Below are 23,763 nucleotides of genomic sequence, written 5' to 3' on the forward strand. Positions count from 1 at the left end.
AGATAGGGTTGGGTTCCCAGTGAAACCCTGCCTTCAAGCCAAAGACAGTTTAAAGCCTGAAAGCCAAGCTACAAGTCAAATCCATGGAACAGATTGAGAACCTCTCTTTCTGTTTGGTGTGCTTTCCTCTGATTGATTTTCACCCTTCACCCATTTTACATATACCTACTCTTCCCTAATTGATTTTTTACTATGTCATGCCCACCTTTGAATGGTGCCTTTGTTTTAGCCTTTTTTGCATGCTAACAAACCAATCAGCATGTACTCACCCATTCTAAGCCCATAAAAGCCCCAAACCCAGCCACACTGGGTGGGTGACCACTTGGCTTTGGGTGGGGGACCACCCCCGCATACCCTCTCTGCTGAGAGCTATTCCTTCACTCAATGAAATTCTTCTCCACCCACCTCACCCTTCAATTATCAGAGTAACCTTATTCTTCTTGGATGTGTGACAAGAACTTGGGAACCTCTGAATGTGGGTACAAGCTGTAACACAGGTGGGCTGGGGCACAGATGGCCCAGTCATAGGCTGAGCATGGGATCCAGGCTGGTGCACAAGTCAGGCATAGTCCTTCAGGACGAGTGGATGGGGCATCTTCTGCGGCAGGCCCAGGGCCAAGTGAGGCCCTGGGCAGAGATGTCATTGGCCGTGGAGGTCTCTGGCTGGCAGAGTGACAGAAGAATCATGTATCAATTATGCCACACACAAAGCAAGAGGGTATAACAAATTTTATGACTTACACAATTGAAGTCTCTGGGGAAAGAGGACTGGCCTCTCATATGTCTGAAATGGCTTGAGAGAGCAAGGAAAGAATACTGGCTCAGGGTTTTTATTATCATTATGGAGTGGGGCAAGCGTAAGGGTTCCCATGCAAGTGGGAAGGAGCTTGTGTAGTTTTAATCTAAATTACCACCCTCACTCCTGCCCCACTTCGTGGCATCAAAAGAGGGAGCATTGGGCTTTCTTATCAGCTTTCCCAGATATGGGGCCAAAGGAGTGGGGCTTGAGGCGAAAAGCTGTTAGCAGTCAAACATAAAACACAAACAAACAAAAAAAACTGTGGAGTCTGGGCTGGGTGCAGTGGCCCACACCTGTAATCCCAGCACTTTGGAAGGCTGAGGCGAGCAGATCATGAGGTCAAGAGATTGAGACCATCCTGGCCAACGTGGTGAAAACCCGTCTCTACTAATAACACAAAAATTGGCTGCGTGTGGTGGTGCGTGCCTACAGTCCCAGCTATTCAGGAGGCTGAGGTAGGAGAATCACTTGAACCTAGGAGGTGGAAGTTACAGTGAGCCAAGATCTTGCCACTGCACTCCAGCCTGGCAACAGAGCAAGACTCCATCTCAAAAAATAAAAAACCAAAAAACAGAAAACTATGGAGTCTGATCGTTTATGATAATTTCTAAGTATTTTATTCCTTTTGGTCTACTGTAAATAAAATTGCTTTCTTAATTTTATTTTTTGATTATTTATTGTGAGTATATAGAAATACAGTTGATTTTTATATGTTGAATTGTATTCTGTAAACTTGCTAAACTCATTTATTAGTTATAATAGCTTTTTAGTGGATTTCTTGGAATTTTCTATATACAAGATCATGTCATCTGCAAAGAGAAAGTTTTCCTTTTTATTTCCAAACTGCATGTCTCTGATTTTATTTTCTTGCCTAATTTCTCTAGCTAGCACCTTCCATACAATGTTGAATAGAAGTTGTGAGAGCAGACATCCTTTTCTTGTTTTTGATCTTAGAGGGGAAGAATTCAGTCTTTTACTGTATTAGCTGTGGGTTTTTCCAATAAGCCCTTATAAGATTGAATATATTTTCTTTAATTACTAGTTTAAATGTTTTTATCATGTGGTTTATCTGAATCAATTACGATCATATGGTTTTTCTTCTGTTAATATGGTATAGTACATGGATTAATTACATATGTAAAACCAGTCTTGCGTTCCTAGCATAAATATCACTTGATCATGGTATATAATATTTTTTATACATTGCCAGCTTCAGTGTGCAGTATTTTGGTGAGGATTTTGGATCTATAAGAGTTACTGATGGATAGTTTTCTTGAGATATCTTTATCTGGTTTTAGTATCAAGGTTATACTGGACTCATGGAATAAATTTAGAAATATTCCCTCCTCTTCTCTTCTCTTTTTGGGTGGGGGTTGTAATTTGTGAAGAATTGGTATTAATTCTTCTTTAAATGTTTGATATAATTCGCTAATGACATCTGTGCCTGGGTTTTTCTTTGTGGGAATTATTTTAAATTTCTAATTCAATCTCTGTTTTAAGTACATTCAGATTTTCAGTTTCTTCTTGATTCAGCTTTTATAGTTTGTGTTTCTGTGGAATTTGTCCGTTTCACCAGGTTGTCTAATTTGTTGAGATGCAGTTGTTCATAGTACAATATTCCCATAGGATCCTGCAAAGTAAGTGGTGATGTTCCCTCTTTCATTCATAGTTTTACTAATTTGAGCCTTCTGTTTTTATTGGCTGGCTCAGCTAAAGGTTTGTCAAATCTCTTGATAATTCAAAAAACTAAGATTTTGTTTTCATTGGCTTTTCTCGCTTTATTTCTCTTGTTTTATTTGTTTTCACTTGTAATCTTTACTATTTCCTTTCTTCTTTTTGGTTTAAGTTCAGTTTGCTCTTCTTTCTTCAGCGTTTTAAAGTCAAAAATATTGAATTGACATCTTTTTTCTTTTTCTTTTCTTTTTTTTTTTGAGATGGAGTCTTGCTCTGTTGCCAGGCTGGAGTGCAGTGGCAGGATCTCAGCTCACTGCAACCTCCAGCTCTCTAGTTCAAGCGATTCTCTTGCCTCAGCGTCCCGAGTAGCAGGGATTACAGGCACACGCCACCATGCCCAGCTAATTTTTGTATTTTTAGTAGAGATGGGGTTTCACCATGTTGGCCAGGCTGGTCTCAATCTCCTGACCTCGTGATCCTCTTGCCTCGGCCTCCCAAAGTGCTGGGATTACAGGCATGAGCCACTGCGCCCAGCCTCTTTTTTGTTTTTTAATGTAGGCATTTACAATTATAATTTTCCTTTTAAGCATTGCTTTAGCAGCTTCCCATAAGCCTTGGTATGTCATTCATTTTTATTCATCTTAGTGTTTTCTAATTCCCCTTTCAATTTTATCGTTGACCCAGTGGTTATTTATGTGTGAATTCCCCAGATATTTGAGAATTCCCCAGATTTCCTTGTTATTGATTTTTAATTTCATTCTGTTATGACCACAGAACATACTTTGTATCATTTCAATCCTTTTTAATTTATTAATGCTTGTTTTATGGCCTAAGATATAGTTTATCCTGGAGAATATTCTATGTGCACTTGAGAAAAATATGTATTATGCTTCTCTTGGGTGGAATGTTTTATAGAAGTCTGTTAGGTTTAGTTGCTTTATAGTGTTCAGATCTTCTATTTCCTTATCTTCTGCCTCATTGTTCTATTATTAAAAGTGAGATATTGAAGTCTCCAACTATTATTTTGAATTGTTTATTTCTCCTCCCAATTCTATTCATTTTTGCTTGAGGTAATTTGGGTATCTGTTGTTAGGTGCATATACATTTATAATAATTGTATCTTCCTAATGCATTGACCTTTTTATCATTATGAACTATCCCTCTTCATCTCTTCTTTTAAGACCTACTTTATCTGATAGGAGGACAATCACCCCAGCTTTCTGATGGTTGCTCTCTGCATGGCCTGTGTTTTTACTTCCTTTAATGTTTAACCTATTTGTGTATTTGAACCTAAGGTGTCTCCTATAGACAGCATGAATCATTAAAAAAATTCAGTCTGACAATCTCTGCTTTATGATTGGATTGTTTAATAAGTCCTCATTGAATGCTGTTATTAATATGGTTATATATTCATGTGCCATTTGACTTTTTGTTTTCTGTATGTCTCATGTCTTTTTTTTTTTGATTATCTGCTCCTCATTGGTGTTTATTTTGCATTAAGTGGATATTTTCTAGCATAGCATGTTAATTCCTTTGGTATTTTTTTCCACTATATTTTTTGTGTTATTTTCTTATTGTTTGCTGTAGGACTCACCATATACATCTCAACTTACTGGAGTCCTACTTAAGTTTTATACTAACTTCAGTAAGATACAGAAATGTTACTCCTGTAAACCTCTATTCCCTCTTCTCCCTTTTTTGTGCTGTTATTCTTATATGTATTACATCTATGTATGTTACAAACCCAATGAAAGATATTTTTTGGTTATTACTTTATATAATTTTATATCTTTTAAAGAAGCAGAGGATAAAGGAGAGCAAAATATATTTTTGTAATTTGTTATGTTAACCTTTTTATTTACCATTTTGGATGTTCTTCATTTCTTTCTGTGAATTTGAGTTTCCATATGGTGTCATTTCCATAATACAGCTTTGCCCCCACCACCTCCTTTATGCTGTTAATGTTGAATAGTGTGTTTCAATGTATTATAGGCCTAATAATACAGTTATATGCCTATTGTTTTATACAATTGCATTTTAAGTCAATTATGAGAAGAAATATACATAATTATTTTTACCAGTACCCTTTGCTTTTTTTGTGTGGATTTATCATCTGATATCACTCGCTTTCAGCCTGAAGGACTTCCTTTAGTATTTCTCATCAGGTGGGTCTATAAGCAACAAATCTCCAAGTTTTTGTTTATCTGACAGTGTCTTTATTTTAACTTAATGTTTTGAAAACATTGCCTCCACAGAAGGCATAGCCTTGGGCATGTACACAATCACACTGACAGTGTTTTACCAGGGCTGTCTTTCCCTGATCTGTGTTACATTGTCTTCCTCCCTTCGGTATCACATTCAGCTGTCAGGTTCCACTAATTACTGACTGATTGCTCCATAATTTTCTACAGTGTCCTGGGGCATACATTATTCCATAGTCTGATCCAGTTACATTCAAGCTCCTTTTCAAGGGTAGTTTTTAAAGCCACTCTTTGAGGTTAGTTCTGACCCCTGGATAGCTCTTTTCAGTTATTTCCTTGGCTCTCTCTAATAAACTACCTTGTCTACAGTTTATTATTTTGCTTCATGGAGCTACCAGCCTCCTCCTAATTGCTTACCATAAAAATTCTTTATTGTTTTTGAGATTGCTGTTAGGCCTGAACTTCCCCCACAGTTTGTTCCAAATAAAGTTAATTCTTTTGCAGAGGACTCTGGAGATTTCTGTTCCTATGGCCTACCTCTATGCTTGGGCAGAATCTCTCAGGCACCATTCTGAAGCTGGGGTTGGGGACAGTGGACTGCTTCTCTTGGATTGACACTCCTGGTTTATAAGTGAGGTGCAAGGTAGGGGCAGTAGCCTCTAGTCTTCTCCCTTTTTCTCTCTAGTGTTGAACTTCTAGGGAAATGGTGATTGGGGCCCCAGTATTGTTTGGCCTGCTGTGCCTGGGGTAGTACCTCTGTCTTAAATGTTTGGGCCAAGTGAAGGAAGGTTCCCTGACATTTTGACCACTCTCTCATGTAATTCAGCCTCTACAACATGGAGCTGGGGGTGGGGTTGGAGTGAGAAATGGTGGTGGCCTGCCCATCCCAGGGAGATACTATAGTCCTTGACTCTAGGAGAGGAAACCCATCCTTTTGGCCACACCCATCCAGAGTAGAGCTTTCATTATATTGTGATGATAGTAGGGGAGGAAGAGGGTGGATTGTGGTTCAAGTGCCACTGACTGTCACTGTTCTTACTGGATTTAGTAGAGTTTCTTATACAAATGTTTGTTTATGTGCTACATGTTCATAGAACAATTTCTGGAAACTGTAAATGGTAGTTGTTATTTTAAATGTTATTTTACCCGTTATGTTTGTTTCACTGGGAAGCATGTCCATGGAAAACCTCAAGTCACCATTCTGGAAGTTGTCTTTTTTATGTGCCGCCTCAGCTTTCCTGTAATATTTATAGCTATCATTTGTGTATTGAAGGCTTATTATGTACTTGTAACATTTGTATTTCTGTCAAAGTCTATATTCTTGAATAGTCCAAGAACACTAAATACTTGGAAACATATATTCCTCTGACATGCTAAATGTCCTTGTCCGTTCCCACTGCTATAACAAAGTACCATAGACAGGGTAGTGTATAAAAACAGGAATGTATATCTCACAGTTCTTATGGCTGAAAGTCTGAGATCAGGGTTGCAGACCACCATCTTCTCATTATATCTTCACATGGTGGAAACAGAAGGAGCTAGCTCTCCAGCTTCTTTCATATGGGCACTTGGGCACTAATCCCATCCACAAGGGCTCCATTCTTATAACCTAATTATCTCCTAAAGGCCTCACCTCTAAATACCATCACATTGGAAGTTAGGATTTAAACCTGTGATTTTGGGGATGGCGGGAGACAGACATTCAGTCCATAACACTGGACTAGTTTGAGAAATAGTAAGGACTATATATTTTTATAAATATGTTCCTCTTATGAGAAACTAAGATTAAATTAAGATACATTCAGTCAGAACAGCTGAATGCAGTTATTTCACAGGATGAGTTGGCATATTCTGTTGAAGTTTTCAAAGATCCAGGGACCGCCTGAATCAGAATCACTGAGGTGATTGTTTAAAAAGCAGACTTTTGAGCTCTACTCCAGACTAACTCTCATGCAGAGACTAGTAGAGATATTTGACTTATACTGTGGGCTAAATTTATGTGGTACAATCTTGGCTAACGTAAACTTCAAATAAATATTTATCAAATACATTGTGGAAACCATTGTGCTAGGAGCTGGTGATATAAAAAGAATAAGACTTGCTTCTGCAAAGCCTGAAGGCATGTATGATATTCATGAGATTAATCTGCTGGAAGGAAAGACCATTATAGAGTAACTCAGTGTATGATACAGGTACCATTAAATTTACAAAAATTGTATTCACAGAGAGTTGGGGGCAGAGTATACTTTGCAAGTCATCTAAACACACACACACACACACACACACAAGCACGTGCGCGCATGCACACACACACACACACAGACACAAACACACAGCCCATATGGGTCTTTATTAAAATAAAGATCTGGACTATGGGAAAGGGAAACCTGGAAAACAATTTAGAGACTGGCTTCCTGTGTACTTGGGATCCTGTGCTGCTTGTCCTCCCCCTCACTATGTGTTCCACTGCTGCTTTTCTATTGATGAAATCAATAATAATGGAGTATAAGTAAGTGTCGAATAAGATAAATTTCTTTTTGAACATATTCAGTGACTTGTCTTATGTAATGATTTAACAAACTTAGTTTTCATTCTTGACTAAGTATTAAATGTTTACTGCATGCCTAGGTACTCTTAAAAATTCTGAGTTTAACTTTTCTTCCAAAATATAGTTTGTTTTTCAGAAAAATTATTTTGTTCATATTCTCTTCATTTGATTTTGCATAATTATTAACTAGGTGAGAAAGGAGGTTATAGATGACTTAAAATAGTATCAAAATGTAATGGATTTAGAGTACACTTATTGTTGAAATTACATCTGCTGTTTAGCAACTCTTTTCCTGTTCTACAGACATCATCCAAAATCAATTTGGCGATAAATTCACTGTGAACATGATATCTGATATATAGGGATATTTTCACTGTTCTGGGGACCTGAACTAAAAGTATTCAAAATAACGTGAGAACAACAATGTGGAGTCATTAAACGCGGCATAAATTGCTGATACAAATGGGCCGTTACCACTTGCTAGTGTGTTGTTTCTTCTTTTTCATAGTTGAGGTTTTGTTTTTTGTTTCTGTGCTTGTCCCAAGCACTAGGACAGGCCTGAGTCGGGAAGATTTGCAGCCCCAGCTCCTTGCTTTTTTTTCCTTTTGCGCTCACTCGGTTCCTCCCCATCCTAGTCCTGACTCAGGCATCAGGAACCCACAGCTGTGCAGCTTCTGCCTTTATCTGGACACACGGCTCTCCATAGCCTCACTTTTGGGGGAGCTGCTGGCAGAGGAAGAGGTCCTTTTCTATGTGCCATTTCGACCCAGTGTATCATCTGTTGCCGTTCTCCGTATTTCCACACGTAGATGCTTTCTAATATGTGGTTTCTTCATGGATATAGACATGGAATTTTTTTTTCAAATGGGTCATTTAATCTAAATCCTCGTTTACTCTGAAACCTGGTAAATATTTCACTGGATAATGAAGAGTTGACTGGCATAAGAATGCTACTGAATGATCAGTATATAGGCACTCATGGTAAATAGCCCTGCTGGTGACAGTTGTTAAAGGAATCAGTGAGGACAATTATACAGCACTACAGCACATGAGGAAGCTTGGGCCTTTTAGATTTCCTATTAAGGAGCATGTGTATATTGACAATATTCTGATTCTCTCTGATGCTGAGAGCCTTCTCGTAGTGTTGTTGTAATCATTGGAGTTGCTATTGCGGGAGCCTGGCTCAGACTTAGAGTATGGGGATGCTGAGATGCTAGATTTATAACTTGATGCCTTATTATTTCAAAACAAGCTGACTTTGCACATATCTGGGAACTAATTCTGAAGTTTGGACTGACATAACAGATAGTGGGAAAAGGAGAAAAGAAATCTAACATCAGTTTGAGCACATATCAAGTTCTTGTGGTATAAGCAGTCATATTTATACTAGATTTGCAAAGTTAGTGTTATCATTCCCAATCTTTACATGAAAGGAAACTGTGGCTCTAAGTGTTAGGACAAGGGCTTGAGATTACACAGCTCGTCATTGGGAGAGCTGATATTCCAGCCTGGCTTGTTCCGCAGTCTACACTGTCTCCTCCTCATTCCTGCAGCCAGCAGACGGTTAGATGATTCTTTGTACATGTTTTTCATCAGACTTATTACAAACTGGTTAAAATTAGTAGTGAACATTCACCACAGTGGTTCTTTGCCCACCGTATGTCAAAATTTAAGGTGTATCTCAATTTCACAAATCTGGGGTAACTTGCAACAATAACTATTCACTTTTACTCATTGTCTTAAGCACTTGATACCTTTTTTTATGGCCTTAAGATAGAGTTATTTGTCTTCCTCAATTCATCTGCCTAAGTAGATGGTAAACTTGTCCAGGCCCGGGCTGCACCACCTCCTTTCTGAGTTCTCTGAGGCACCTGACCCACAATATAAGGGGTCTTTCTCTTCCAAGGTCCATTTTAGATGTGTTGAATCAAACCTTGCAAGATTAATTTTAGTCTGTTTATGATAGAGCTGGGTTTGAATTCACAATCTGTGGAATTCTTTAACTCATTATGAACTGAAAATAAATTTTTTATTTTATTTGGGTTCATTTTAGCAGATTTAAAGAAAGCTTCCAGTTCAAATGCTGCAAAATCCAGTCTCCTGAAATCTGGTCTCCGTCCTCCTGGATACTCACGTCTCCCAGCAGCCAAGCTGGCGGCGTTTGGCTTTGTCCGGAGCTCCAGCGTCTCCTCAGTCTCCAGCACCCAGTCCGGGGACAGTGCACAGCCAGAGCAGGGCCGGCCAGCCACCCGTAAGTGGGATGGGGCAGGGTGGGGTACCTGCACTGAATTAAAACCAGTGCGCCTGTGTAACTGTGTGTCATTTTCTTTGCATGATTGTTTAAGAATTCAGATCACCTCCCTTAGCTTCCCATTGTTGTGTTATTCATCTACTGAAGAAAAATAGCCCATTTACACCATCAGTTATGGGGAATTAGTGTGCCGGGAAAAAAAGATGGTAACCTCCTCTTACGATGTAGAAAATGACTTATTCAGAGACAGATTCCAGCAGCTCTTTGCTTTGCAGATTCTAGGTAAGAAATCACAGAAAGATCCAAGAAAGGTGTTACTACATTGTGCTGTCATGAAACATACTAGATATTTAATATTAGCTGAAAGAATCATTTATTCACCTATGATTACCAGTAATGCCTTCACACTGCCAGAGCACTTGACTGGATTTCTGAAAGTGAAATAAATAATGTTAAAAGTAGCAAAGCACTGCCAAGCTTCTTTAAGTCCATGCCCGGAAAGGTCCCCATTAGCCGAGATGATGCTGTTGGAGGCCCGTTTCCTGAGACTGGTACTGTAGACTGCATTTTAAAGTTTGAATTAATAACCTGCAGGGCACGTTACAACAGCCGCTGTCCCTGAGGAGGATCTGGAGGTTTCCCATTCAACTGTGCCTTTGATGACCAAACCCCATCTCAGTCTCCACTTCAAAGTCAATGTTATTGGATGGGAAACCATGACATCTAAGATGTTGTTTTCAAGACCTTGCCAGAGGCCCAGGAAAGTCTTAGAGGTTTCCACGTAGAGAGTTGTTTTGAAGGAGTTGTAGAAGTTGAATCAAACTGGAATAATATGAAAGAGAGAGAGAGAGATTGATTGATTTATTATTTTGTCCGTTTCTTGTCCAAGCTTGTTTATTCTCTGTGCTTTCTTGAGTTTACAGAGATGATGTGTGGAACATTTGTGTAGTTCTAAATTTTGGTCTACTACCTAGTTATTTCTAAAAGTAATACATTACATTTCCCTTTGTCTTGGTGTGTTTGTAATCAGTTTCTAAGGGTGTTTTCTGAAGGTGCTGTAGCTCAGGCCTGCTTTCACACAGGATACATTTAAGGAATATCACTGTAATTAGTGATTACATCATTACATAGTAAGTGGTCTCAAAATCTGAAACATGAATGTAATAAAGAACTGTTTGCAAATGCGTAATTCATGTTTTTAGAAATGCATGTGCATATTAGCAGTCTGATGATTTTAAAATACAGGAGCAACTATTTATCATGATTTTTATTAATAAAATACCCGATGACATGTTTCTCTTTTAGAGAAAGTAGTATGAAGGAAAAACTTATCATATGATATATATCTTTCGAACAAAGGAGTTAGATTTTGATGTCTTGAAAAAAATTCACCTCAAGGGGAGATGAGCCATGTCCACACAATAGCAGCTTTTGCTGACCGAGAGCTGACAGGTGTGGACAGAATAATTGCAGGTGTGCTTAGGGCATTTCTTCTCACCTCTGCTTCAAAGGATACTAGAGAGGGACCCCTGAGCACCCAGGGGATAAGAGCTGTATGTGCTAGAGAAAATAACTCCCAGTTTAAAGACTTCATATTAAAAGTGACATTTTTATATGAATGTCTATCCAGAATTGTTTTCTATTTTAAGAGACGTATGTTAGAATCGATTTTTAATTATCTGCTACCTACTATGTGTGTAATTTTTACTTCACCAATAAATCACAGAAAAACCTCCCATGAATTTGAATTGTCTTAAGTACTACTAAATCATTATATCTATACTTGTTATTAGGTGTAATGTCAAGAAACATTTTGTTTCTATGCTTTAGTGAAGAGATGGTGCTTTGATGACAGGGAATAAACAAAATATGAAGCTCTTGAGAGAGCTAAAAGTCCTTAGATCAACTTCTCATATGGTATATATCTTTCCAGCAAAGCTTTCTTCTCCAGGCTTGTTCATTCTCTGTTCTTTCTTGTGCTTGCAGAGATGATGTGTGGAAAGCTTTGCTGGAGCAAAGCTTTGCTGGTTCAGCTCATGGAAACAGCCAATGTGGTATCAGAATTGGTCCCTTTTTTTCTTCTTAGAAAGCTGGTCTTTTTACAGACACTATTTTCACATAGGATTCATTAAAAGAATACTGCTGTAATTAGGGATTATGTCATGCAGAGTAGATGTTTCAAAATCTGAAACATGAGCATGGTGAGGATCTATAGTCACACATTGCTTAATGATGGGGATATGTTCTGAGAAATATGTTGTTAGGCAGTGTCCTAATGGTGCAAACATCATAGAATGTACTTCCACAAACCTAGATGAGATAGCCTACTATACACCTAGGTGATATGGTATAGCCTTGGCCCCTAGGCTACAAACCTGTAGAGCATTTACTGTACTAAATACTGTAGGCAATTATAACACATTAGCGAGTATTGGTGTATGTAACAACATCTAAACATAGAAAAAGGACAGTAAAACTATGGTTTAAAAACTAAAAATCGTGGTGTTCCTGTATAGGGCGCTTAAGCATGAATGAAGCTTGCAGGAGTGGAAGGTGCTCTGGGTGAGTCAGAGAAGGAGTGGTGAGTGAATATGAAGGTCTAGGACATCATCATACACCTTTATATGATAAACCAGGGCTATCCTGGAGGCCTGGTTTATACCAGCAACACGACAAACATGAGTAATGTGCTGTGCTGTGACATTACGATGGCTAAGACACCACTAGGCAATAGGAACTTTTCAGCTTATTTATAATCTTACAGGACTACTGTCGTGTATGTGTTCTGTTGTTGACTGAAGCATCGTTATGTGGTGCATATGGTATTTGCAAATGTGTAATTCATATTTGTAGGTGCTTGTGCATATTAACAGTCTAAACAATGTCCACACTGACTGTGGCATGCTATATTGGGACACTTTTAAGTGACTCATTGTGAATTCATGAGTGTTTCCTAGGCTAGCCTGGCTCTCCTGGGACTCTTCCTTGCTGTTTCCCTGGGTCCTGAGGGGCAAGTGATGATGAATGTGGAAATCGGAGCCCCATGCATCCCCCTGGACATGAGATGGCAGGACCATTTGGGGGTCTCAGCGGTTCCATATGGAGTCCCCATCTACCCTGGGCTCAGGCTTCAGGCCATTAACCCAACCCCACTGAGCAGAGGCTTTCTAAGTCTGGTGCCCTTCTATGTCTTTTTACCTTTTCCACAAGGTTCTGGCACATGAGACAGGCACAGGGAAATGAATTACGTGCATAGGTCCTCAGAACTTGAAGGTGTCTTGCCATCCAGTTTACCACCCATTTTATAGCTGAGCAAACTGAGATCAGGTTGACCTGCCCTGGGTCCTGGGCTGGTGTTCTTCCTACTCTGTTTCCTTCTGAAAGCTGCCATATACAGGGAAGATATGTGCATGCTTTGAATATATTTTCTTTCTTTTAGTAAAGCAAATCATAGAGTCAGAGCTGACTTGAGAGGCCCCTCAGGCTCCCCAGGTTGTCAGCCAGCCCCTGCGGGACACTCTGAAGTGCTAGAGAGGGTTCCACTCTACGCAGAAGCCACCTCTGAGGCTCTCATTAGGAAGCGCTCGCTACGAGTTCAGGTTGTCTCCTTGTAATCTTCAGCGAGTAGCCACAGTTCCTGTGGACTCACACAGCACCTGCATGTGTATCGTGCCCCCAGGAGAGCCCCAGGATAGCATGCCCTTCATTCCCTTACCAGTTTGTCATGTGAAGATTATGAGGTTGGCCCATTTTGAGCCTCGAATAAAACTACATATTAAATTAGTGACCCATAGCTTTTCAAAAAAATATTTACATTGAAGGAGGGAATGTAATTTTCTAACTTAGAACTTAAGCATAAACTTAACATCATAGGTCTGATCCATGTGGCTCTTTAGTTCTTTTATAATGTCCAGAGATGAAAAAAAGATCCCAAATATAGTTTAGGTGATAGAAACTTACTGATAAAAATAATGACTGTGCTGTAGAATTTAGAGTCGGAAAGATACTATTGCCTAATGTATACAGGTTGTGCATCCCAAATCAGAAAATCTGAAATTCGAAATGCTTCAAAATCCAAAATTATTTTGAACGTTGACACAATGCCCAAGGGAAATAGTCATTGGAACATTTTGGATTTTGGATTTTGGGGTTTGAGATGCTCAACTGGTATAATAAAAATATTCCAAGATCTGAAAAATTCCAAAATTCAAAACAATTCTGGTTCCAGGAATTTTGGATAAGGGATACTCAACCTGTACTTGGTTATCACATTAATCAGTAATTAGGGATAGATGTGATTTTCCCAGTGGGTAGGCAGATGTGATTTAAAGTCAAAACCTTTAGGAACATGTGCGGAGGGAAAATAGGGTGGCATAGGTTTCATAAATTAATCATTAATGAAAATAGATCGTATCACCCAAGGATAGAATAATTTATGTGGAAAATCCTATGTCATTATGTATTCTGAATAGCACTTCATTTACTGGGTGCCCAAGAAACAGAAAATATCTATCAGAGAAGTACATGGAGAATGTGGTGTTTGCGGCTTTCCTTTACCATTTCTCTTCCTCCCTTTTCAAATACTGCCATACTGCCGTGTGTTCTCCATGGCATAACCTAAGAACAGAAATCATGGGGCAAAGAATTTGAAAAAACAAGTAAAAAATAAAAATTAGAAGTTTCTCTCCTTTTTTTTTTTTTCTTCTGCCGTACAGAAGTATTCAGATGATGGGGAAGTAGAGATACAGCTGGGGAGGTGGGCAGAGAGGCTGACGTTCGCATAAATAATCCTGGCAAAGGATGTATGTTTTCAGAGCCTGCAAAGTGGCATGAAGTGGAGGGTTAATTTCTGATGAGGATGTCAGGTCGTTTCTCAGAAGGGATCGTAAGCCACACCGCCTTTTGGAAGGTGGGATGAACTCTAGGAGATCTTTGGTAGGGGAGCGGTGCTGTTGGAGCATTCAGAAAACTTCCTGAATCTGAGAAGCTGCCATTCCCGGTGTAGCCTGCCACTTCATCGTGGCACTGTTTGTCTCCTGGGTGCTGAGCCCACATGTTTGAGCTCCCCAAGATTTGTTCTCACAATGTGTCTGTTCAGGTCTCTCTAGTCTTCACCTTGTCATCTGATCCACAGTTTCAGCCCTTAGCAGTTTGGACACAATGCTCATGTCTATATCTCTAGCTCTGACGTCCCTCTAGAACTACTCACCTGCATTTCAAATGAGCCATCAAGTATCTCTTACCGGGTGGCCCAACTCACCGCAAACTAAACACTTTTTCAGAAAACAAATTCTTCATTTTTTAGTACAAACCAAAACCTTCTCTGGAAGTTGCTCTGTCTTTTAATGGTATCTGTGATCTCCTGGCAACCCAGACTGGGAATTTCAAAATCAGCATTATGTAATGCCTGCTTTTTTTGGGGGGCAGGGGGAGAGGAGACAGAGTCTTGCTCTGTTGCCTGTAGTGCAGTGGCACGATCTTGTCTCACTGCAGCCTCTGCCTCCCGGGTTTAAGCAGTTCTTTGCCTCAGTCTCCCGAGTAGTTGGGATTACAGGCGTGTGCCACCACACCCAGCTAATTTTTGTATTTTTAATAGAGACAGGTTTCACCATCTTGGCCAGGCTGGTCTTGAACTCCTGACCTCGTGATCCACCCACCTCGGGCTCCCAAAGTGCTGGGATTGCAGGTGTGAGCCACTGCACTTGGCCATGTCATGCCTGCTTTTTGCCTTATTTTCTGTTCACTCATCATTTCTGGTAAATTCTTTTTCTCTGGCACTTACCCCATCCTCATTCTTCTCTCTCCTCATCTCTGTTAAAACTGTGGTAGTGCTCACCTGAGCTATTCCTGGCATACCTTGGCTTTCTAATCCACGAAGTACATGGTCCTTGGTAATTTTCCCTTTGACCCCGTTTCGATTGCTGCATGGTGCCCCTATGCCTGCTTCACCTGTCAGACTTCAGGTCCTCCATGACCTGGCCCTCCTACCTTTCCTGCGTACCATCCTGACATATACTCCCAACTAGCCAAATGTGAGTAACAAAAATGTGTTGCTCACGTTTTTTTATGAGGGCTTGTGCTTTCCTGCCTTTTGGTTTTGATTTAAACCATTCATCTCTGGAATACACCTCCCCCAGCTTTCTATCCCTAACCCCACCATCTGCCATCTCTCTCTGCAGATTCTGTCACTTTTAGGTACATTTCAATTTTTACTTCCTCTAAAAATCCCTCAATGTGATTTTTTTGTTCCTGGAAACCCCTAGGGCTCTTGACTTGTATCACTTTTATTACCTACTAGCTCTTGTAGTTATTTGTTTTTATGTCCTCTCTCCCCTACAGACTATAAGCTCTTAGGGGGTAGGGGCTATGCCTCTTAATAATTTTAGTATCTCACACACTAAAGGGCACTGTCCTTTACAATAGTAGAATTTTAAGGGAAGTTCTCTCCCAATAGAAACTTTTTCTCTTATGTAAGGGCATGGAAAAAGAGATTTTTGACTTAGGTATCTTTGAGAGTATTTTGTATTGGAAACATTTTTACTTTATTTTTGGATTTTGATAGTTGATGAAGCTCATAATTATGGCTCTCACAGTTTTCGAGGACCTCTAAAATGTCATTTTTATTGACTGTGGTATACATAGAGATAATTTACCTAAGTCAAAGAGTAGAAAACTCTTTGAACTCTAATTATATTCAAAGATAAACATCATAAAGACTGATTAGTAGTCTCACAAGTGTCCAGTAACCTTTATATCTCCTTGCATATATTTAATTGTTTTTAAATAATTGGGCTAAAACCCTACTTTTGAGGCTATTCCTGAGAGAATTTCAAAATTTCCAAACTTAGATGTCTTGATTTGACGAGATTAGATATTCTCATTAATCAATTCTCGGCCTTTTGGCTAAGATCAAGTATAGATATTCTCATTAAATTCTAGAGTTTTATTTCTTGTTTTAATATTTAAAATAAGTACGTGTTCTTTTAATTATTGAATAAGATTTGGGTTCTGGCGATAATAATCTGAAGTGGAAAATTGCTAGCCTTTTGGAAGTCTAATCAATGAAAATGAGGGTTAATATGAAAGCTTTTTGCAATGTTAACTTTAGGGTGTACACTGATGAATACTGTAAAATATATTTACATACATAACACACATTTTATTTTCTACGTCTGACATGCATTTTAAATAAGATCAGGGTTGACAAGAAATGTTATTAATAACTCTTACAGAAACAGCCATTAACCCATCTCATGTTCATCAGCAAAGAGAGAGTCATTTTTTATTCATGGAAAAAGCAGCCGAAGGTGGCTTGTGAGGTCAGACTTCAGAGAAGCCATTGCCTGTTTGATATTACTCTTAATGATGTCTTTGTTCATTCTCTTCAGAAACACTCAGACAATGATGGTTTCCACCCAGAGATAGGATTAGATTGCAAGCATGTTTTGTTTTATTTTTAAGGATGTTGGCCATTTCTGTTTGTAAGATAAACTGAAGGTTTGGGGAACATTTTTATTTGTAGTACACATAATGTCTAGTTGAACTGCTTCAGTTTTCTTGCCTGGCTTGTTTTCTGAAGATTAGATTATCTGCTTTCCCTTTCCTGATCCTACATTCTTTTAGCGTATTCTATGTGGTAAGCATAAGCTCAGCACCGGGGCTGCCATGACCTGGACAAGGGTGAGTCCTCACTAACCCTTGCCGGGAGTGGGGAGACAGGGTTTTGCACATAAAGCCATGATGCAGGGAAATGTTAGCAACGCTGTGATTGAAGACCACACAGCATGTGGTGGGCGGGGGAGGGAGGAGGCACAGGAAGGGGGAAGTATCTGTGCACCCTGAGTGAGGTGAAGAAAGATCTCAGGCCCTGCAGGTCCTCTCCAGGCTGGCTCAGCACTACTGCGCCATTATGTCTTCAGATGGAATTCTTCCACATTGGTTTTAGGTAATTGACAACCTTCTGAATTTGCTATAAAATATTCCACCAAAGGGGGGAAAAAAAAACTAGAGGTGGGAGAAGATAGGTGAAAAAAGATTGACAAATATTTGAAAATATTTGAAGCTGGGTGATGGAACCATGAAGATCCATTGTACTCCTTGACTTGCTGTGTATGTTTGAACATTTCCGTAGAAGGTTAAACTCCACCTTCTCTCTGTATTCGTTTTTATTTCTTTTTTGTTTTATTTTATTTTTACATTTAGTGGTCCCTAGAAGGCTCTTAGACAACCTTTTTTTTCTTCTAACCTTTTTGAATTATAACAGAGATTGTGTATATTGACATTATGATGTTTTGATATACATATGCATTGTGAAATGATTACTACAATCAAGTTAATTAGCATATCCATCACCTCACATAGTTACCTCTTCTGTGTATATGTGTGTGTATGTGTGGTGAGAACATTTAAGACCTACCTTCTTTGCAAATTTCAAGTACATAATAAAGTGTTATTAATGATCAACCTTATGCTGTTTATTAGAGCTCCAGAACTTACTCCTCCTGAATACCTGAAACTTTGAACCCTTTAGCCAATACCTCCCCATACTGAAGAGATGATACAGTAGTGGTGAAGAGTGCAGACTCCGGAGATACACTGCCTGGGCTCACATCTCACCTCTGCTGTTCGCTAGCTTCGTGACTTTGCACAAGTTACTTAATTTTTCTGTGCCTCTGTTTCCTCATTGCAAAATAATAATAATATTAATAATGATTAAAATAAGTTAAACCATCAATAGGGTCGATGGGAGCATCAGATGGAATTAATATCTGCAAAGTACTTAGAAAAGGGCTTTGCCCAATAATAATAATATTTCTGTGGGCATTTCCATCCATTGGCCATGTGCGTGAGGATTCAGAAGCTCAGTTGGAAGATGACCATGATAGATTAATGTATCTCTCATGGAGGAAAGAAAATGCTTCTGCTGACATCTGAGTCAGGCACATGACATATATTCTGGTTCTGAATTTTTATAATCACCTCGCGTATGTATGGTGAATAGCCTTCTGAGTGAGTGTTAAGCTAAAAAGCATCATTTCTGAGACATGAAAGTGGAGGTTGATCATTTGATTTTCATGGCAATCTCTTTCTCATGGCAATCTCTTTCTACACTTGTGGTGGTTTGGACATTGACAAAATATAGACAATGAAAATCATGTTTTGATTTCTTTATTTAAAAAGGCTATGCCATGCCTTTAGCACATTACCATTTGAGTGAATATATTCACTTGGCTTCCCTGTAAATGAAACATACTTATGCAAGGTGACTAATACATTAATCTAAGCTGATGGCATTTAAAACCTCTGCTCAAAATAGAAAGTGAGAGTTGGATCTGATTTTATTTCTGTGCCTTTTCAGTGTCTGTTGGAAGAATGGGAACATTTGATTCACAGTACTTAGAGGGCTTTGCACAGCTTCTCATTTTGCTAGAGCCTAATCTCCATTGTATTAGGGCTTACTTTGTCAAACATCTCAACCCAATTTGGGTGGGTGAAAAAGAGAAGAGTGAGAACAAAAACTAAAATAAGCTTCTGATTTCCTCTGGAAATGCGGAAGTCAAACAGATGTCACTGATGGATTTCAGTATCTAGTTCCCTGGAATCTGTAATTATGAAATTTAAAGTATTCTTTATAAGAAAAAAATAGAATCATTTTTACTGAATCTTGCTGTTAATTTTCCCAATTATTCCCACACATTCAATTCTTTCTCTTTCCTGTTTTCTTTGCTTCCTTCCCACACATTTACAAAGGAGAACACTTTTTTCTGAGTATTTTTGAGCATTGCCTTTAATAAGTGAAAATATTTTCTTATTGCTTCAGTAACTCCTAGTTTGTCCACCTTAACTCAGATATCTGGATCTACTTAGAAATCATATTGTTTCTCTAGAGGTTTATAAAATTTTTAAGTGCCATATTCTAGGATGTTCTAGCCCATTCAATATGTTTAATGAAGAAAAGATACTGGGAGCTATGGAAATCATATTTTAGATAAGAAATATGACATATTAGCATGTGTAATATGTATAAACCCCAGCATTTTCAATAATGGAATCGTCTTTGGGAAAGTCAGTTAACCTTACTGGACTAAGATTTTTATCATGAAGTTCAGAGGGATTGGATTAAATGAATTGACCAATTTGGGCTCTCAAGAGCTGGCATTCTGTGACTTTATTCTGTTAAAAAAAAAATGAAACCATTTATGGTCTTAAGTAAGGAATAATAGAATTGTATTCAAGGAAAATTAATATGATAATGGTGAATAAAGTAGTTTGGAGAAGGGAAACTGGGCATGAGACATCTTGGTTCTGCCAAAATTAATGATGCTTTCCCTCTGGGCCAGAGTTTACTTTTGTTATTTTTTTCATTGTCTTAATAAGATACAAATTTTAGAACAATAACAGAGAACAGTGCAAGGGTTTTACTGCCTTGCTTTTTTCTGTAAAATGCAGAGCTATGAGATGCTTGGAAGTTATTTTCTTGCTCTAGCCCTCTCTCTAATGCCGAGCATCTTGGATTATTAGTCCGGTACCAGAACAAAGATGAGGAGATGCAAGGAGGCGGAAAGGAAGAGGAGGAAACATTTTCATACATTTTATTGCTTTTATCTTAGCAGAAACTCTAGGTCAGAGGTCACATTTTGTCACAACTCTAATTTCACTTGAGACTGTGGCAGAGTGAGAATATCGACAAGCAAACAAACATAGCTTCTAGATGAATCTTGCTTCTCATGGGAACTTTGCCAACAGTACGTGCTTTCTTGCATTGTTGTAACATGTGTAGGCCGTCTTCTGGGAAGGTTCGTAAAAACCCTTGTGGTATTTTTCTGAAGGCAGTAGACAGAGTGAAGGGATTGATAATTTCTCCTTTTTTTTTTTTTGCAAGGAAAAAGAAAATAATTTATATGGTTATATCAGAAGGTTATTTGGGCTCCTGTAACAGGCAGCAGTTAGCAGGAGAGAGTTAATGGAAACCTGAACTAGGGGGTTACAATAGGAATGATCGAGTCAGAAGGTGCCATTTCACACTGTGTACAGGATTGTACAGGGGCTTTGATGAGTTTTATTGATGGGGCTTTGATGAGTTTGGGTTTGGTCATGTTGAGAAGCATTCCTGTAACTGCATTCAGCAGACATCCATCCTGTAACTACATCCGCAGCAGCATACATCCATTCCTATAACTACCTCCAGCAGATTGGGGCTGAAAATAAGGAGAGTAGCCATGGAAAGTAAGTGATGTTTGGAATCGTGATTGACATCATTGAGGGAGTGCATGCAGAATGAAATGGGAAGAGGGAAGCTGACACATTGTGCAGGGAGTATCTATCTAGGTTGCGGGGGTGGGAGACGGGAGACAGCTGGAGAAGGCTTGGTCAGTGAGGAGGAGGCGTGTCAGCATCACCAAAGCTGAGGGAGAGAGGTTCCTGGAAAGAGATGGCTGGTCAAACCATCTGTGCTGTAGTGCTGAGATGTTTCGATATTGAGGAGAATGGATCTGCAGACTGTGACTAAGATGTCACTGGTGGCCGGGCGCGGTGGCTCACACCTGTAATTCCAGCACTTTGGGAGGCTGAGGTGGGCGGATCATAAGGTCAAGAGATCGAGACCATTTTGGCCAACACAGTGAAACCCCGTCTCTACTAAAAGTACAAAAATTAGCCGGGCGTGGTGGTGCTCACCTGTAGTCTCAGCTACTCGGGAGGCTGAGGCAGGAGAATGGCTTGAACCCGGGAGGCGGAAGTTGCAGTGAGCTGAGATCATGCCACTGCACTCCAGCCTGGCAACAGAGCGAGACTCTGTCTAAAAAAGGAAAAAAGAAAAGATGTTACTGGTAGCTTTGAAGTAAGTTTTTAACAAAATGTATGAAGGCAGAAATCAGGTTACAAGGGGGTAAGGAAGGTAAAGGTGGAGAGTGTCTACTACTGTTGAGAAGTGTGAGGAAAAGGGAAAGAACCGTAGCAGGAGAAGTTAGTTTGTTTTGTGTTTGCTTTTTTTTTTTTTTTTTTTTTTAAGCACATAAGAATGCTTATGCTCTGAGGAGAAAGATCCAGTAACCAGGGAGCAATTGAAGATGAAAGCAAGTGAGGATGGGAGATAGAGCAATTCCTGGGGCAAATAGGAGGGAATGCTATTAAATATACAAGTGCCGGTACAGCCATGAAGACAGAAACAAAGGCATAAAGGATGAGTGCTGAGAAATTTTGGACAGAGAAGAAAAGGCTTCAAGGAGGTCATATCAGGTCACCTCCTTTGTCCCTAGTAATTAAGAAATAGAGTTTTTGCAGAGAGTAGCCATGATGGAATCAGATATGCGATTGCATAAAGAGGCAGGTAATGGTTCTTTGAGTAATACACTGAGTCAGTAAGAGGTGCATGGGGAAATTGCAGAGTTGCACAGAAGGTCCATGTGAGGTTAGAAAACATGATTTTATACTGGAAACAATGCTGTCTCCAGTGATGTGGTGGTAGATCCCACGTCTCTAATTTTTTCCCCATTCATGATAATTTATAGCAATTAAACCTCCAAAGTGAATATATAATGTTTGGAGCTTGGAGTCAAGTGATACATACAACTCCATGGAGGCAGAGGTGCTGGTTGAAGAGGGGTGTATGGAGCCCCGAGCTTGCTCTGTCTGCCTCTTTCCCTTCCCTGTCCTTTCTACCTCCACTAGTTACTAAGGGACTCCATGCAGCACAGTTGAAAATTGCTGGCTTTAGGGCAAGTATGCCCACTTACCTCAAGAACTAGAGACAGAATTCACTACTATAGTCAAATTGCCAAGAAAGGCATTTTCTTACTTGCTGGTTTGTAATGGGGCCTTCATGTGTCTTTAGATCAACTCTGCCCAATCGAAATTTCTGCAGTGTTCACCTTTGCTCTTGATACAGTAGCCACTAGTCACATGGGGCTAATGAGCCATTGAATTGGGGCTGGTATAACTGAGGAGCTGAATTCTAAATCTTATTTAATGTTAATGACTTTATATTGCCATATGTGGCTAGTAGTTCCCTTATTGGATAGTACAGTTCTAGATTGGATTGTCGGTTTGGATATAACAAGACTTCTGACAGTAGCATCTTCAAGATTCATAATGGCAGTTATTTCTTCCTTCATGTGGAGCTACACCACATGAATTCCTAAAGACTGGAGCTTTAGGGTCCTGGGCTGGCAATATGGGTTGGATTTGTGTCCCTACCCAAATCTCATATTGAAATGTAATCCCCAGTGTTGGAGGTGGGGGCCTGGTGTGAGGTGATTAGATAACAGGGGTGGTTTTCTCATGAATGGCTTAGCACCATCCCCTTTGCTATGTCCTTGTGATAGCAAGTGAGTTCCCCCCAAGTCTGGTCATTTCAAAGTGTGTGACACCTCCCCCCATCTCTCTCATGCTCTCGTTGGCACTGTGAGACACCTGCTCCCCCTTCACTTCTGCCACGATTGCAAGCTTCCTGAGGCCCTCCCTAGAAGCAGAAGCTGCTATGCTTCCTATACAGCTTGCAGAAACATGAGCTAATTAAACTTTAAAAAAAAAAAAGTTACCCAGTCCCAGGTACTTCTTTATAGCAATGTGAGAACAGACTAATAAACAGTTGGTGACATAGAGCTAATGAAGATCTCACATTTTCACTTTAAAGCTTTGTATAGGAGTTGGGACTGGGGATACTTTTCTAAGACCATAGATGCTGTCTTTATCCCTGATTGCTTATTTTACAAGTTCATACCATTGATCAGAAGACTAGTTCATAGAAGATGGAATAAATCATCTATTGTGATCAGAGCCATATCCTTATGTATAAGAACAGCAGAGCAGACGTAATTTGACATTTTGTTCAAGATACCTTCATAGTGTATAAATATAGTAGTTTCACTCTAGGTAGGTAAAGTTGGACAGACAGAAGAGTAGGAGGGGGGAGAGAAATACATTAAGTGAAAGGAAAGATGCAGGAGGAAGTAAGGAAGGGAAGTGAGGGGCTTGAGGTGCAGATAGTAAGATGGTCGTGGTGGGGAATAACTGAGAAGGGAACAAGGAGCCATTGGTACTCTATTGTCCTCTTCCTGGTTTTCTTGAAGTCCTCCTGTCCAGCTGCTCGCTTGCCCTGCCCTCCCCAGGCAGGGATGCAATGAGAGTCAGAGCTAACACCTCAGCTTGAGGTGGTTCTTGGGTTCTCTTAAGGTGTAGAAATTGTGGAAATTTGTATTTTCAATTAAAGGCAATGCCAGATTACTTCTCAAATACTGTTTAAACAGAAAACTTATTTAAATGGGTGCTTAGATAAAAAGGTAACTTTGTT

At 39.5% G+C, this 23,763-nt stretch overlaps 1 protein-coding gene across 1 annotated transcript in view; it reads left to right on the top strand.

Moving 5' to 3' along the window:
* Window positions 1–23,763, top strand: part of MTUS2 (microtubule associated scaffold protein 2) — a 624,304-nt gene that overhangs the window by 264,660 nt on the left and 335,881 nt on the right. Inside the window, exon 5 of the mRNA XM_025364093.1 lies at window positions 9,276–9,473. Coding sequence (XP_025219878.1) covers window positions 9,276–9,473 — 198 coding nt within the window. The remainder of the gene's footprint in view (window positions 1–9,275; window positions 9,474–23,763) is intronic.

The sequence above is a fragment of the Theropithecus gelada genome, chromosome 17 (assembly GCF_003255815.1).
Source record: "Theropithecus gelada isolate Dixy chromosome 17, Tgel_1.0, whole genome shotgun sequence".
Taxonomy (NCBI): domain Eukaryota; kingdom Metazoa; phylum Chordata; class Mammalia; order Primates; family Cercopithecidae; genus Theropithecus; species Theropithecus gelada.